Source organism: Sciurus vulgaris, assembly GCF_902686455.1.
Source record: "Sciurus vulgaris genome assembly, chromosome: 10".
Taxonomy (NCBI): Eukaryota; Metazoa; Chordata; class Mammalia; order Rodentia; family Sciuridae; genus Sciurus; species Sciurus vulgaris.
The window spans coordinates 57,142,822-57,160,944 of NC_136470.1; the positions used below are offsets into that span (position 1 = coordinate 57,142,822).

Consider the following 18,123-nt stretch of genomic DNA (forward strand, 5'->3'; position numbering starts at 1 on the left):
TGTTTATTCATCCCTTGCTAACCACACATCACCCTACCTTATCCAAAATAAAGAAAATGTACCTCTCTGCACACAGCAGAAATCTGTGCTTCCTCCATATGTGTTTCTGTGACAACAAAAATAAGTGGCCCACCAGAGAGGGACTCCATGACTACAGACAAATCAGCTCCTAACAGGTAACTAAAAATAGACCATGAAAAACATATTCAAATGTTTATTTTCCTACATATCTGACACTCTCTATCTTCAAGAGTTCAAATGTTAAGCACCATAAGAACACTAGAGAACTGATAGTTGGAGACCAAAGAAGAAAACTAGAAAGTTATTATATAACAGCACAAACAAGTACTCAGGGTTCATTGTGATATTCATTATGATTTTTACATCATAGTTTGCCCACAAAAATTGTTAAGGTGTATACATAGGAGGTTCCCAACCACAATTACCCTATCATATAGTAATTATTGGTCTTCTTTTGCAGATACAGAGATAGAGACTTGAAAGTTAAATAGCTCATCTAAGGTCACATAAGTGAAAGAATCAGCATCTGAAGTCAAGTTCTGTGTATTCCAAAAATATGGCTGATCTTACCCAGCATTCCTAGCTGACATAAAATATTATTTGAAAAAAAGAAAAGTGTACCTGAGAAGTTTATTTCTATGAATGCAGTCCCTATATTTAGAGCTAAAGTCTCAAAATATTTTATTATTTCTCCATCCTAAACAATTTGATAAGTGGAAGAAAATAATGTATCACCCTTTAATACAACCACTAGTATCATTATTTACTGGTCAACTTTTGTTCATAAATATGAACACTTTTTAAAAACATTGAATAATATACTTATTTTCCTTCTGTCTTTTATTGTTTGTAAATATCAATTTCTAAGCTACATGAGTTTTGTTTGAGCAGGGCGCATACCAGAGATTGAACTCGGGGGAACTGGAACACTGAGAAATATCCCCAGCTCCATTTTGAATTTCATTTAGAGACAGGATCTTCCTGATATGCTTAGCACCTTGCTTTCTTATTGAAGCCCGCTTTGAATTCATGATCCTGTTGCCTCAGCTTTCCCAGCCACTGGGATTACAGGTATGGATCACTGAACTCAGCCTACAGGATCTTTTGATAGACATATACAATTTGCCCATGAAGAACAGCATTTGAGATAAAACTGACCTAAATGTTTCAGAATTGTGTGCTAGTCACCTCTCTGGGTTAAGACATGAATCCCAGTTGACCATTCCTTAATGTTTCTGCTTCTGATCATTTGAAATGAATATTCACACCATCAGCAATGTCCTTCATTTACCTACCTTCTCTCACTTACCAAGTAATGTCCTTGTCACAAAAGCACCATCTCACCTGGAATATGCTATTTTTACCTCTTCTCTTTCTCCCTTAAGTTTACTTCTCAATATTAGCACTTTGAAGTAGCCAACCTCGATCAAACTATGAGATTACAAATATCCACATTTTTATCCCAGTGTTTAAAAGAACCTCAAACATATTTACCTGTCTATGAAATTTACTCTATTTGGATTCCTTAATTCCTTCATCACCCAGATCTCATTAACGATCAGTTCCTTCCATGGCTCTCTCTGTAAGTTCATCCATTTGATGGCAACCTATAATGCAAATAGAATTGAATATAAATAATGGTTTTGCTCATTCTCTTAGAGAATAACCAACACCGACCAGTTAATAATTTATAGTAACATATGTTATATGTAGTGAGAGCATGACTGACAAAAAAGAAGTATTTTTACATACGCACTATTTTTACACCACACACACCCTAAGTATATTTTAGATTGATTTGAAGTGGATTTACCATTCTAGGATCAGTCCACTGCCAGGAACTCATCCTCCTTTTACAGCATCATGGGAAAATATATTTTTTTTTTTAATATTTGCTCTTTCATGACATAATTCCTTCTTGTTCACCCAAAAGTTAGAATGGCTATAAAATTATATAGATGAATTCCTATAACATATACAACTTTAAAAATATATTTCTATTGGTCATGGTTAGCTTTATCTAGGTTTTCTCCTAACTGAAAGTAACTATAATGTCTAGATATACAAAAATGTTGCTACCTTCTTTCCCAGAGACCCATAAATAGCAGCAAAAACTCTACCAGAAAGCCTAGGGAGAAAAGACACAATCAGAGTTAAAATTAATAAATCACTGTCGTTTATAATATCTAAAGACTTTACCCGTCTAATAACTGAAAAAGGATCAAATAACACTTAAGATTTAGAATCTTTTTTTGAAGAGTAAAATGACAGTTTATTTCTTTCTTTGAACAGAGAGGAAGTAGGGTTTCCACAAGAGACAGATCCCCAGAATTTAGATTCATAAAAACAAAACAAGGAAAGGAAAAGAGGAGGATATTCTTGTGGCTAAAACTTTTACTTGCTATTTCAAACCTACAAAAATATTGGGAGAAAAGATAAAAGAAAGAATAACATACACTAAGGAATACAGAGCCCTGCTGAAGAAACAGAACTGCAAATAAGCCCAAGGATTCAGGGTACACCCTTTCCTATGGCATTCTTCCTCCACCCATGGTAACCTGTATCTGGTGTTCGTCCTGTGTTTCATGTGCATCCTTTACACGCACTTTTGTATAGTTGTAGCGATGAAGTTTCTGTATTTCTCTGCAATTTACTTTATTAATTTGCAATATACCTGGCTAAGCATGGTGGCACATGCCTGTAAACTGTCTGAGGAACCATCACAGGGATAAGGTGCCTCTTGGTTCAGTCCCCAGTATCATAAATAATCAAATAAATGAATGAATTAATGAATTAATCAATTCACCTGGATTTGTGATACTTACATCTATATGTAGGTATAATTCATTCATTTTTAATCATTTAATATATAACATCTATTACCATGTTCAAAATATTAATGTAATTTTCAATTTTTTATTCTTATTCAATCCATTTTGAACTTGTTTTAGTTGTTAAAATGAAATTCATCAGAAATTTCAAAAACTTCTTCTTCTAAATTCCACTAATTCTTTCTAAATTTACAGAACATTTTATAGATCTTAGTAACTTTAAAAGTTCAAGATGTTCATTTGATCTCAAGCAATATAGGAAATAGCATTGTTAGTGTACTTTAAAAAGAAATTGTGGAGCAAAATCAGACAGATTCAAAGATGATAATCATATGATTCAAAAACACTTTATATATGTATTTGTTTTTTGAATACAGGGGGTTGAACCAAGAGGCACCTTACCACTGACCTAACTCCCCAGTCCCTTTGATTTAAGGATCTAAACTAAATTGCTGAGCCTGCCTGAAAACTTGCAATTCTCCTAACTCAGCCTCCTGACTTGCTGAGATACAGGTGTATTCCACCATGCCCAGCTAAATGCATGGGGTTTTGCTTTGCTTTGTTTATCTTTTTGAAATGTCATGTCTTGAACACAGGATCTCACATATCCTAGAAAAATACTCCACAATGAACTATATATCCAGCCCCAAATCAATGTTTCTATGTATTATAATCCTACAATGAAATTGACTTGCCTAGCACGTGGAGGCCCTGCGTTCAATCCCCAGAACTAACAACAACAACACAAGATAGTATCTCTTCTCTACAAATGAAGCTTAGAGACACCTAAACAGCACAGATTAGAACTAAGGTTCTTAGGGAGTTTACATGACTAGAGGACCAGCTGTTAAGTTCTATGCTATGCCATCTCCAAAACAAGAAATAGATATTCACAGTCTGTTCCACTATGCTCAGCGATACATTATGGGCTTCCCCCTAAATCCATTCAAAATGACCTAGCGGTCCATTAAACGGTCATGCCATATTTTAAGCAATTTCCTTCCAATGACTTCAATAAAGAGATAGAGATTCTGAAAAACAAGCCATAACACTGGAATGATGCAATCAATAAACCAAATTAAAAATGCACTGGAAAGCATGACCAACAGACTAGACGACTTAGAAGACAGATTCTTAGGCAATGAAGACAAAACTTAACTTACAAATCAAGTTGATCATGGAGAGAAGATGTTGAGAGACCATGAACAGAACTTCCAAGAAATATTGGAAAACCTGAAAATACAAAACTTAAGATTTAGCAGGATAAATGAGGGCATAGAGGTTGAAACCAAAGGAATACACAAACTACACAAATGTTTCAATGAAATTATATCAGAAAAGTTCTGAAACCTAAAGAAGGAAATGGAAAATGAAATACACAAGGCTTGTAGAATGCCAACTGTACAAAACTACAGCAGACCCACTCAAAGCACAGTATAAGGAGAAAGCCTGACATAGAATATAAGGATAGAACCTTAAAGATTATGAGAGAGAAAAAATCATATTACATATAAGGGGAAACAAAATCAAACCTCAGGTCATTTTTCTACCCAGACACACAAAGGTAGGAGGTCCTGATATGAAAAAAAAGAAAAAAAAAAAGAAATGGACGACAACCAAGAATTTTGTTTCCAGCAAAATTAACCTTCAGATTTGAAGATGAAATGAAAATCTTCCATGATTAAAAAAATGTTAGGAGAATTCAGAACTAGAAAGCGTGCACTATAGAACGTTCCCAACAAAATATTCCATGAAGATCAAATGGGAAAAAAGTGAAAACCAACAAAGAAAAAACTATACCAAAGGAATTATCAAGGAAAGAGAAAATAAGTCAAATTAAAAACTAGAAATAAACCAAAATGACAAGAAATACAACTTATATCTCAATAATAACCTTGAATGTACATGACCTAAACTCATGAGTCAAAAGACATTGAATGACAGATTGGATGAAAAACAAGACTCAACAATATGATGTCTCAAAGTCACTCACTTCATAAGCAAATACATCCACAGAGTGAAGGTAAGAGCATGGGAAAAATTGTATCACTCAACTGCATTGTGTAAAGAAACAGGGGTTTCTATCTTCATATCAGATAGAGTGGACTTTAAGTCAAAGTCAATCAAAAGGGACAAAAAAGGACATTCCATATTGCATAAGGCATCCTCTATATACATCAAACAAAACTTTCTGAGTTTCAAGAGTCAAATAGACAACAAACAGTAAAACGAGATGGATTTAACATATCTCTCTTACTACTGCATTGATCTTCCAAACAAAAGCTAAATGCAGAAAGTATAGAAATATATAATAAAATCAAAAATTGAGAGTTAACAGATATATATAGAATATTTCATCCATCAATGAGCAAATACACTTTCTTCTTGGCAACCTATGGATCCTTCCCTAACATAGACCATATCTTGTGCCACAAAGAAACTCTTTTTTTTTTTTTTTTTTTGTTGGTCAAAGACAAAACAGAAAATATTTCCTCTTTTATTATCTCAAGACTTGAAGGATCAGATCTTGCAATTTGTCAAAACTGCTTTTTTTTCTTTTTTTATTTATTGTAAACAAATGGGATACATGTTGTTTGTCTGTTTGTACGTGGGTTAAAGGCATACCATTTGTATAACCATAAATTTACATATGATAATGTTGTTTGATTCATTCTATTATTTTTCCCTTCCCCCCACCCCTCCCACCCTTCTTTTCCCTCTAAACAGTCCGTTCTTCCTCCATTCTTCTCCCCCTCCCTAACTCTAACCCTAACCCTAACCCTAACACTAACTCCCCCCACCCTCCCCCTTATGTGTCATCATCCACTTATCAGCCAGATCATTCATCCTTTAATTTTTTGAGATTGGCTTATCTCACTTAGCATGATGGTCTCCAATTTCATCCATTTGCCTGTAAATGCCATAATTTTATTGTTCTTTATGGCAGAGTAATGTTCCATTGTGTATATATACCACAGTTTCTTTATCCACTCATCAATTGAAGGACATCTAGGTTGGTTCCACAAACTGGCTATTGTGAATTGAGCAGCTATGAACATTGATGTGGCTGTATCTCTGTAGTATGCTGATTTTAAGTCCCTTGGGTATAGACCAAGGAGTGGGATAGCTGGGTCAAATGGTGGTTCCATTCCAAGTTTTCTAAGGAATCTGCACACTGCTTTCCAGAGTGGCTGCACTAATTTGCAGCCCCACCAGCAACATATGAGTGTACCTTTCTCCCCACATCCTCGTCAACACCTGTTGCTTGTATTTTTGATAATCACCATTCTAATTGGGGTGAGATGGAATCTTAGGGTGGTTTTGATTTGCATTTCTCTTATTACTAGAGATGTTGAACATTTTTTCATATGTTTGTTGATTGCTTGTACATCTTCTGTGAAGTGTCTGTTCATTTCCTTAGCCCATTTGTCGATTGGATTATTTGTATTGTTGGTGTAGAGTTTTTTGAGTTCTTTATAGATTCTGGAGATTAGTGCTCTATCTGAAGTATGAGTGGCAAAGATATTCTCCCACTCTGTAGGCTATTTCTTCACATTACTGATAGTTTCCTTTGCTGAGAGAAAGCTTTTTAGTTTGAATCTATCCCAGTTATTGATTCTTGCTTTTATTTCTTGTGCTATGGGAGTCCTGTTGAGGAAGTCTGGTCCTAGGCCCACATGTTGAAGATCGGGACCTACTTTTTCTTCTATAATCTGCAGAGTCTCTGGTCTGATTCCAAGGTCCTTAATCCATTTTGAGTTGAGTTTTGTGCAGGGTGAGAGATATGGGTTTAGTTTCATTCTGTTGCATATGGATTTCCAATTTTCCCAGCACCATTTGTTGAAGAGGCTATCTTTTCTCCATTGCATATTTTTGGCGCCTTTGTCTAGTATTAGAAAGTTGTATTTATTTGGGTTTGTGTCCTTGTCCTCTATTCTGTACCATTGATCTACCTGTCTATTTTGGTACCAATACCATGCTGTCTTTGTTACTATTGCTTTGTAATAAAGTTGAAGTTCGGGTATTGCGATACCCCCTGCTTCGTTTTTCCTGGGAAGGATTGCTTTAGCTATTCTGGGTTTCTTATTCTTCCAGATGAATCTCATGATTGCTTGCTCTATTTCTGTAAGGTACGTCATTGGGATTTTAATTGGGATTGCATTGAATCTGTATAGCACTTTTGGTAGTATGGCCATTTTGACAATATTAATTCAGCCTATCCAAGAACATGGGAGATCTTTCCATCTTCTAAGGTTTTCTTTAATATCTTTCTTTACTGTTCTGTAGTTCTCATTGTAGAGGTCTTTCACTTCTTTTGTGAGATTGATTCCCAAGTATTTTATTTTTTTCGATGCTATCGTGAATGGGGTAGATTTCATAATTTCTCTTTCTGAGGATTCATCACTTATGTATAAAAATGCATTGGATTTATGAGCATTGATCTTGTAACCTGCTACTTTACTGAATTCACTTATGAGTTCTAACAGTTTTCTGGTGGAATTTCCTGGTTCCTCTAAGTATATAATCATATCATCTGCAAATAGGGATAGTTTGAGTTCTTCTTTTCCTATTCGTATTCCTTTAATTTCCTTGGTCTGTCTAATTGCTCTGGCTAGAGTCTCAAGAACGATATTGAATAGGAGTGGTGAAAGAGGGCATCCTTGTCTTGTTCCAGTTTTTAGGGGGAATGCTTTCAGTTTTTCACCATTTAGAATGATATTAGCAATGGGCTTAGCATAAATGGCCTTTACAATGTTAAGGAATGTTCCCAATATCCCTATTTTTTCTAGTGTTTTGAGCATGAAGGGGTGTTGTATTTTATCAAATGCTTTTTCTGCATCTATTGAAATAATCATGTGATTCTTGACTTTAAGTCTATTGATATGGTAAATTACATTTATTGATTTCCGGATGTTGAACCAACCTTGCATCCCTGGAATAAAACCCACTTGATCGTGGTGCACAATCTTTTTAATATATTTTTGTATGCGATTTGCTAAAATTTTATTGAGAATTTTTGCGTCAATGTTCATTAATGATATCGGTCTGAAATTTTCTTTCCTCGTTTTGTCTCTGTCTGGCTTGGGTATCAGGGTAATATTGGTTTCATAGAATGAGTTTGGGAGGGTACCCTCCTCTTCTATTTCATGGAATACTTTGAGAAGTATTGGAATGAGCTCTTCTTTAAAGATTTTGTAGAACTCGGCTGAGAACCCATCTGGTCCTGGACTTTTCTTTGTTGGCAGGCTTTTGATGACCTCTTCTACTTCATTACTTGAAATTGTTCTATTTAAATTGTGTATGTCCTCCTCGTTCAATTTAGGCAATTCATATGTCTCTAGAAACCTGTTGATGTCTTCGAAATTTTCTATTTTGTTAGAATATAGATTTTCATAATAGCTTCTAATTATGTTTTGTATTTCACTTGTGTCTGTTGTGATATTTCCTTGTTCATTCCGAATTTTAGTGATTTGGGTTTTCTCTCGTCTTCTCTTTGTTAGAGTCGCTAAGGGTTTATCAATTTTGTTTATTTTTTCAAAGAACCAACTATTTATTTTGTCAATTTTTTCTATTGTTTCTTTTGTTTCAATTTCGTTGATTTCAGCTCTGAGTTTAACTATTTTCTGTCTTCTACTACTTTTGTTATTGGTCTGTTCTTCTTTTTCTAGGGCTTTGAGCTGTAGTGTTAGGTTGTTTATTTGTTGATTTTTACTTTTTTTATTGAATGCGCTCCATGAAATAAATTGTCCTCTAAGTACTGCTTTCATAGTGTCCCAAAGATTTTGATATGATGTTTCTTTGTTCTCATTTACCTCTAAGAATTTTTTAATTTCCTTCCTAATATCTTCTGTTATCTATGCATCATGTAATAGCATATTGTTTAATCTCCAGGTGTTAGAGTAGCTTCTGTTTTTTACTCTTTCATTTATTTCTAATTTCAATCCATTATGATCTGTTAGAATACAAGGTAGTGTCTCTATCTTCTTGTATTTGCTAACATTAGCTTTGTGGCATAATATATGGTCTATTTTAGAGAAGGATCCATGTGTTGCTGAGAAGAAAGTGTATTCGCTCTTGGTTGGATGGTATATTCTATAAATGTCTGTTAAGTCTAAATTATTGATTGTGTTATTGAGATCTATGGTTTCTTTGTTCAATTTTTGTTTGGAAGATCTGTCCAGTGGTGAGAGAGGTGTGTTAATATCACCTAGTATTATTGTGTTACGGTCTATTTGGTTTCTGAAATTGAGAAGGATTTGTTTGACATACATGGATGAGCCACTGTTTGGGGCATAGATGTTTATGATTGTTATGTCTTGCTGATTTATGGTTCCCTTAAGCAGTATGTAATGTCCTTCTTTATCCCTTCTGACTAGTTTTCACTTGAAGTCCACCTTATCTGAAATGAGGATGGATACCCCAGCTTTTTTGCTGAGTCCATGTGCATGATATGTTTTCCCCCATCCTTTCACCTTTAGTCTATGTGTATCTCTTTCTACGAGGTGAGTCTCTTGCAGGCAACATATTGTTGGATCTTTCTTTTTGATCCAATCTGCCAGTCTATGTCTTTTGATTGATGAGTTCAGGCCATTAATATTCAGGGTTATTATTGAGATATGATTAGTATTCCCGGTCATTTAGTTCATTTTATTTATTTATTTATTTATTTTGACACGACTTGGTTCTTCCTTTATTTGACAATTCCTTTAGGATGGTTCCTCCCATTGCTGATTTGTTTCTTTGTTTTTCATCTCTTCCTCATGGAATATTTTGCTGAGAATGTTCTGTAATGCTGGCTTTCTTTTTGTAAATTCTTTTATCTTTTGTTTATCATGGAAGGATTTTATTTCATCATCAAATTTGAAGGTAAGTTTTGCTGGGTATAAGATTCTTGGTTGGCATCCATTTTCTTTCAGGGCTTGAAAAATGTTGTTCCAGGCCCTTCTAGCTTTTAGGGTCTGGATTGAAAAATCTGCTGATATCCGTATTGGTTTCCCCCTGAATGTAATTTGATTCCTCTCTCTTGCGGCATTTAAAATTCTGACTTTATTTTGTATGTTAGGTATTTTCATTATAATGTGCCTTGGTGTGGGTCTGTTGTAATTTTGTATATTTGGAGTCCTATAAGCCTCTTGTACTTGATCTTCCATTTCATTCTTCAGATTTGGGAAATTTTCTGATAGTATTTCATTGAATAGATTGTTCATTCCTTTGGTCTGTTTCTCTAAGCCTTCCTCAATCCCAATAATTCTTAAATTTGGCCTTTTCATGATATCCCATAGTTCTTGTAGATTCGGTTCATGATTTCTTACCATCTTCTCTGTTTGTTCAACTTTGTTTTCAAGGTTAAATATTTTATCTTCAATGTCTGATGTTCTGTCTTCCAGGTGTTCTATCCTATTGGTTATGCTTTCTATGGAGTTCTTAATTTGGTTTATTGTTTCCTTCATTTCAAGGATTTCTGTTTGTTTTTTTTTCAATATCTCTAAATCTTTATTGAAATGATCTTTTGCTTCCTGTATTTGCTCTTTTAAGTGTCGATTGGTGCGATCATTCAGTGCCTGCATTTGCTCTTGCATCTCGTCATTTGCTTCCCTGATCATTTTAATTATGTACATTCTGAACTCCCTTTCTGTCATTTCTTCTGCCATGCTGTCATTGGGTTTCATTGATTTAACATCTAGATTTGTTTGCAGCATTTTCTTTTCTTGTTTTCTCATATTGTTCAGGTATCAGTGGACCGCTGTGATATTGCAGATTTCCTCTATTGTCTTATAATATCCCTGAAGAGTTCTAGTATATCCCCTCTTAGCCTTCAGTAGCCTGAAGTCTTGGAGGAAGTTGATAATGCAGTGCTCCACAAGGGAGCTGACTCCCTAGGGGTGGTGGCCTTCCTGTGAGGTATATTCCCTGCTAGTGGGCAGAGGTACCTTCACTTGCTGATGAATGGTCCTCCAAAGGGGAAGTAGGATGTGGGCTGATGCAAGGCCAGTTTGGACCTGTGTCTCTGATTTTACAGTCCTTTTGGGAGAACCTCACCCGACAGGGAGGACTCACCCGATGGGGAGTTCTCGCTGGTCAGTTTCTTTCCCAGAGGTTCCCTTCAGTTCACATCTACAACCTGGGCTTGGCAGCCTTCTTCTGCAATGTTCCCAGGGACCCAGCCCTACCTCCTGGGCCTGGAAGCCTCGCCCTTCACAGACGAATCTCCTTAGGCTGCCTCTCCTCAGAGAAGCTGCCTGCAGTCCTGGAGCCTTCGCTCCGCCCCTCAGTTTGTCTGTGGGGCTCTTCCACCAAGAACCCGCCTAGGCCCTGGGACCCTGCTCTGCACTTTTCACCTGGCTATGCAGCCCCTCCTCTGAGCAGCCACCTGGAGCCCCTTAGGATTGCTCTGAGTCCCAGTGACCCGCCACACGCCTTTTCCTCCAGCAGCCACCTGGTGTTCCTGTGCGGTCGCTGTAAGTCCAAGTGACCCACCACGCACCTCCTTCTCCACCAGGCAGTCACCCAGAGATCTGGTGCATTTGTCATGAGTCCCAGGAACTCACTGTGCACCTTCTCGTCCCGACTGCCACCGGTAGCCCTGGTGCAGTCACTTCGAGCCCAAGCACCCCGCCGCTCCTCCTCCTTCTCCAGACAACCCCCCTGTGTTCAGGAGCGGATGCTCTGGGACCAAACCACAAACCACGCTGCTCCACCGGATAGCCGCCCAGAGCCCTGGCGCAGCTGCTCCAAGTCCAAGCGACGTGCTGAGCCCGTATTTCTCCTTCTCCTCTGGGCAGCCCCCTGTGTTCAGGGGTGGTCGCTTTCAGTCCACACAGCTCACCAAGCACCTTCTCCTTTGGGCAGCCTCCCAGAATCCGGGTGGGTTGCGCCGAGTCCAAGCGCTGTGGTGGGCAGCCACCTCTCCAATGCTCCCAGTTGTCTGCGTTCACTGCTCCAGCGGGGGGAGGGGCGTCTCACCGGCAGCTCTACTTCACAAAGTTCCCTGCGTTCGGGGACTACTGCCCCATCTGGGAAGCCTGCCCATGGGAGACACTCACCCGGCTGCTTTGAGTTGGTCCCAAGTCTCTCAATATCTCCTCTTCTTGAGTCCTGAGTCCACGCTGCTCCTCCGGATAGCCGCCCGGAGCCCTGGTGCAGCTGCTCCAAGTCCAAGCGACGTGCTGAGCCTGTATTTCTCCTTCTCCTCTGGGCAGCCCCCTGTGTTCAGGGGTGGTCGCTTTCAGTCCAAACAACTCACCGCGCACCCTCTCCTTTGGGCAGCCTCCCCGAGCCCGGGTGGGTTGCACCAAGTCCAAGCGCTGTGGTGGGCAGCCACGTCTCCAGTGCTCCCAGTTGTCCGCGTTCACTGCTCCAGCCACAAAGCAACTCTTAGTAAAACCAAAGGAGTGGAGATATTACCTTGAATTCTATCAGATCATAATGAAATTAATTTAGATATCAGTGATAAAATAAAAAAAATAGAAGCTACACTAACACCTGGAGGCAACATAATACACTATATCTAGGTGCCTTTTGGTTTAGGAAACCAGGTTGAATGTTCTAAAAATTGATTTGAGGATGGTATCAAGATAGGTAGACATAGGAGTACAGGTAGGATGTTCTCCAGGGAGGAGAATGATGTGGTGTTATGATGAGTTCAGAATTGCAAAAGATGGAATCTGAATATCCATGAAACAAAATTTTCTCTCTCTACAGGATCAGTAAAAGAATTGTGTTCTTTTGCTTTCCATTAAAATAACAACAAGTAGCAGGGCATGGTGGCATATGCCTATAATCCCAACAACGTGGGGATGAGGCAGGAAGATCACAAGTTCAAAACCAACCTCAGCAATTTGGTGAGGCTATAAGCAATTTAGCCAGACACCGTCTCTAAATAAAAATAACAAAAGGTCTGGTGATGTAGCTCAGTGTTTAAGTGCCTCTGGGTTTAATCCATAGAGCCAAAATAAATAAATAAAATCACCTCCTGGAATCCCTCATGGTCCACCTGCTACAAGCTTGTATTATATTGTGGTCTTCACAGCTAAGTGGCTTTTATGTATCTTTTCCTTGAACAAAGGTTACCTTTCAACACTTTTTCAGTTTCACTTCCTGAATCCACCGCCTACTCCTTCAAAACTGCATTGACAAGGTAAGATGTGGCTTTCCTACTGACAAATCAAATGGTCAATTTCTGTTCTCAATGCCTCAAGAGCATTTGATGGAGTCGATCTACTCCTCAAGTCCACAAATTCACTGACCTAGCAGTATACAGCATACGAACTAGGGAGTGAGAGAATAATCACATGTATAATTTACATTAGTGTAATAAAGATGACACATAAATGAATAAGGCAACCTTAGTTTTATGGGTATATTAGATGGAAAGTTAAACCATTACAATGAATAGTTCAAAACAACAGTCACCAAAACCATGGCATTTTTCATCATCATATTATTATACCAAAATCTAAAGCCTTTTCCCACACTTTGATCCTGTTTTCTTCTCAAACATGCCAAGATTTCAAAACAACCTGGTCATGGGCAATGGCAGAGAAAAGAGTGAAGCTAGTTTTAAGACCCAGTCATCCATTCTATCCCTCATTCCACAGCATCTGTGCTCACATTCTTTCTCACTCTGAACTTCAAATAAAAATTAAAACACAATTCCCTTTATATTAACACCTTCAAAATGAAACAGGTATAAACCTAACAAAGTCTATATAAGATCGACAATAAAATAACAAAATCTGATCAACAAAATCAAAGAAGTACTAAATAACTAGGAAGATATTCCATCTTTATGGAGAGGAAGACTCATTCTTTCAAGATCTTATTTCTTCCCAATTTAATCTATAGACTCAGTGCAATCCCAAATATGTTCTTAGTAAGTCATATTGTGGATACTGACAAAGTGATTCTAAAGTCTTTATGAAAACACAAAATACTCATAATAAACCATGAAATATTGAGAAGAACAAAGTTGGAGGACTGATAGTACTTGACTTCGAGTCTTACGATCCAGCCACATCATCAAGAGAACAGAGCACTGGAAAATCAAGACACAAATGAATCCATGAAATGGAGAGGTGCTTCAGAAGTATACCTATATATATGTAGTTACCTAGTCATTGACACAGGAGCAATGCAACACAACGAAGTAAAGAGATGTTTTCAATACATGGTGCTGGAACCACTGGACATTCATATGCTAAAAAATGAATCTAGACTTAGATTTTTTGACCTTCCCAAAAATCAACTCAAAATGAATCCCAGGCATATGTACAAAATTATAAAACTCTTAGAAGATAACCTAAGAGAAAAATGAGATGACCTTGGGTTTGACAATGACTTTCTATGTAATTCAACAAAAGTACACATGTAAAAGATTTATTAAGCTAGATTTCATTGGAATTTAAAATTTGTGCTCTAGAAAAGATAATGTAGAGATAAAGACCAGTCATACACTGGTTAAGATTATTTTTCGAAAGATACTGCTTTTACCCAACATATACAACAAACTTATAAAAGTCACAATAAGAAAACTGTCTGCTTCTCTATTTCTCATTTTTATTAGATTTTCAAATATTCTCTATTTCTTTTAACCTGTTTAAGTTTATACACTTAAAATTATAACAGCATTTGTTACTTCCATACTACTCCCCCACAGATTTGAGAAGACTTTATCACCAATAATGATGTTATAGTTATGCATAGTTAAACAGTATTTTCATTTTATCCTTTTTTCTCTCCAAAATAAATGTTGCTATTCTATTATTAGTATTCTTTAAATATTTACCTGTTATGCAGATACATCTTCCTCTTATATGTGAATTTGCCTTTGAAATTTCATCCTCCTTCTATTCACAGTACATATTCCGAAGTCTCTTAAAGATTTTTTTTTTTATTTTTTTGATAATCTACTATCATTTAAGTATAGGATAGACAAAGATTTTCCTGAAGCAGATCCAGATCTGGTATCCCTTAATGACATATTTTTGGTGACATATTCTTTAACTTTTTTTTTTAAATGGCTTGATTTTTCTCTTTATTTTTTTGCTTTGTTTTTCCTTTGAGGTGCTGGGTGTTGAACTAGGCACACACTCTAACATAAACACTCCTGCATTCCACCTTATTCATTATTATACTTGTATGTCAAGACAATTTAAAAAAACACAGGAATCTCATATTTCTGTTACTAATGCTTTATAACTTAAATATATTAGTCTACTGCCTTCTGGTTTCCATTAGTGATATTTTTTATGGGGATAACTCCTATTGCTGTCCTTTGAAATATACTTCTTTTAATGTCTGGTTGATTTTAAGATTTTTTTCTTAGTTCCTATATAGTTTCAACTTGATTTGCTGAGTTATGAATTATTTTATCAGTTCAGCTTGAAGATATTGTTCTTTAATTTTATAATATACTTGCCTAATTCATACTGGAAACTCTGTGCTTATTCTACACTATGATCTTCTCATGCTTGAAGTTGGTACTTTTAATAACATCTGTCTACCATGATTTATATACTTTTATATTATCTTCAGTACCATATTAAGTATTCTAAATAATCTTAGCTTTCTGAACCATATTTTAGGAAGTTTCCCTAATTCTTTCTTTTCCTGATTTGATCTTCATTCCACGCTGGAGGATTTAAATTGCAGGAGAATATGTTCTCTTTAATTTCCCAGGTACTTTCTGGTTTTGATTGGCAATTATGCCTCTGCTGTGTTGATAATATGCAATTACACTGTACACTTTGAACTTTGAATTCTATAGCCACTTAGAACTGATCATTACATGCTTAATCTGGTAATTTAAACAGGAGAGTCTTTGACATCTAAATCTGTTGTGAAATTTACTAGAAAAATAAGATACCCAGAATGGCCAAAGCCATACTTAGCAAGATAGGTGAAGCAGGAGGCATCACAATACCAGACCTTATATTACAATATAGAGCTATACTAACAAAAACAGCATAGTGCTGACAATAAAACAGACATGAAAATCAGTGGTACAGAATAGAAGACACAGAGACATACACACATAAATACACTCATCTCATACTAGACAAAAGTTCATAAAATATTCACTAGAGAAAATAGCCTATTCAATAAATGGTGCTAGGAAAATTGAAAATCCATATGTAACAAACTGAAAATTATACACTATCTCTCACCATGCACAAGTCTCAACTCAATGTGGATCAAAGATTTAGGCATAGAACAGAGGCCCTTCTTCTAATAAAAGAAAAAACAGGCCCAAATCTTCACCATATTGGCTTAGGATTGGATTTCCTTAACAAGTCTCCAAAAGCACAAGACATAAAATCAAGTATCAACAAATGGTTAGGATTCTAACTAAATAATTTCTTCTCAGCAAAGGAAAAAATCAACAATGTAAAGAGATAGCCGACAGAAAGCAAGGAAATCTTTGTCATCTGCACCACAGATAAAGAGTATTAAACTCCAGGATATATGGAGAACTCAAAAAACTTAAAAAAATATATATATATATATATATAAGCCAATCAATAAATGGGCTAAGGATCTGAACAGGTATTTCACATAAAAGAAAAACAATCCATCAACAAATAAATGAAAAGATGTTCAACATCTGTAGCAATTAGAAAATTGCCAATCAAAACTAAGAATTCATCTCATTCCATTCAGACTGACAATTGTGAAGAATACAAGCAAGAATAAATGTTGGGGAGGATGTAGGGAAAAAGGGACACTCATACATTGCTGGTGGGACTGCAAATTGGTACAACCATTATGGAAAGCAGTATGGAGAGTCTTCCAAAAACTTGGAATGGAAACACCATTTTTCCCAGATATCCCATTCCTTGGTCTCTACACAAAGAGCTTAAAATGAGCAAAGTACATTGATGCAGCCACAGCAATGCTTATAGCAGCTCAACTCACAATAACTACATTATGGAACTAACCTCAGTGTTCTTCAAGACATGAATGCATAAAGAAATGTACATATACACAATGGAATATTACTCAACTTTAAAGAGGAATGAAATGATGTTTTCACCAGTAAATGGATGGAGCTGGATAATATCATACTAAGAGAAATAAGCCAATCCACACAACAAAAAACTGAATGCTTTCTCTAATATATGGATGCTAATTTGCAAAAACAGGGGTGGGTATCAAAGTATAGAGTTTCTTCGGTTGTGTCAAAGGAGATTGAAAGGAGGGGCAGGCTTATGGGGAGAGGAAGAACAGTTGAATGCTTTGGAGATTCCCTCCCTATATGCATATCAGACCAAATGACTGATATGATATACATCATGTACAACCAGAAACATGAGAAGTTATACTCCATTTGCATATGATGTGTTGAAGTGCATTGTATTGTCATATATAACTAAACAGAACAAATATAAGAGGAATAAGAATTAGTGGCAGCCAGGGAATGGAGGAGGAGGAATGGGAGTTTTTACTTTATGGTGACAGAGCTTCTGCTTACAGTAACAAAACTGTTCTGGAAAGAGAAGTTTGCATAATATTTTGAGTGTAATTAATGCCACTGGGTTCTCCACTTTACATGGTTAAAATGACAATTTTCATGTCACATGTCTTTTACAACAAGAAACACTTCATTAAATTTAAGAAACATTTTCATGTTAGAAAATGGAAAAAAGGACATGAACCACATCAGTGATGTTAATGGTGACTCCTTTCTTTCTTAGCTGCCCAGATCAGTGTTGTCAATGTGGACAATGGTTTGGCTAGTTTCGGGAAAGGGTGCTGTCAGGAAAAGGGGAGAGAGAAGAGCATGAAGTTTACCAATAGAAAAATAAAACTTTTCCTTTCTACTAAGCCCTGAAGACTACTTATGAATACAATTTTCTTAAAAATCACGTGTCAATGCCTGCCCAAAACACTCCTAATCAGTTCCATAGTTGTACACAGAGTTGTTTAATTTCCCCAATTTCCAAACATCAACAGTGAAATAGCTCAGTAATACACTCATGCCAACATTGAATGGATATAGTATTTCATAATATACAAAAACATACTTTTACTGTATTAAACTTTTATGTATATATATATATATGTATATGTATGTATGTATACATTTTAGTTGTAAGAGGACACAATACCTTATTTTATTTTTTTGGTGCTGAGGATCAAACAAAGGGTCTCACATATGCTAGGCAAGAGCTCCACCACTAACCCACAACCTCAGCCCACAACACTAATCTTTCATTCCTGGCAGATGAAACCCTAAAATGTTGCTGCTGTCTTATTGGTAGTGATCAATGAA

The 18,123-nt window shown here is 36.5% G+C and overlaps 1 protein-coding gene across 2 annotated transcripts in view; it reads right to left on the reverse strand.

Moving 5' to 3' along the window:
* LOC306671101 (serine/threonine-protein kinase PAK 2-like) overlaps positions 1-18,123 on the reverse strand; it is a 368,847-nt gene that overhangs the window by 80,594 nt on the left and 270,130 nt on the right. For both annotated transcript variants that reach the window (XR_013766584.1, XM_079156336.1), the window contains one exon: positions 1,516-1,628. Coding sequence is in view for 1 of the 2 variants with exons in the window: in XM_079156336.1 (XP_079012462.1) it covers positions 1,516-1,628 (113 nt within the window). In the remaining variant the exon portion in view is untranslated. The remainder of the gene's footprint in view (positions 1-1,515; positions 1,629-18,123) is intronic.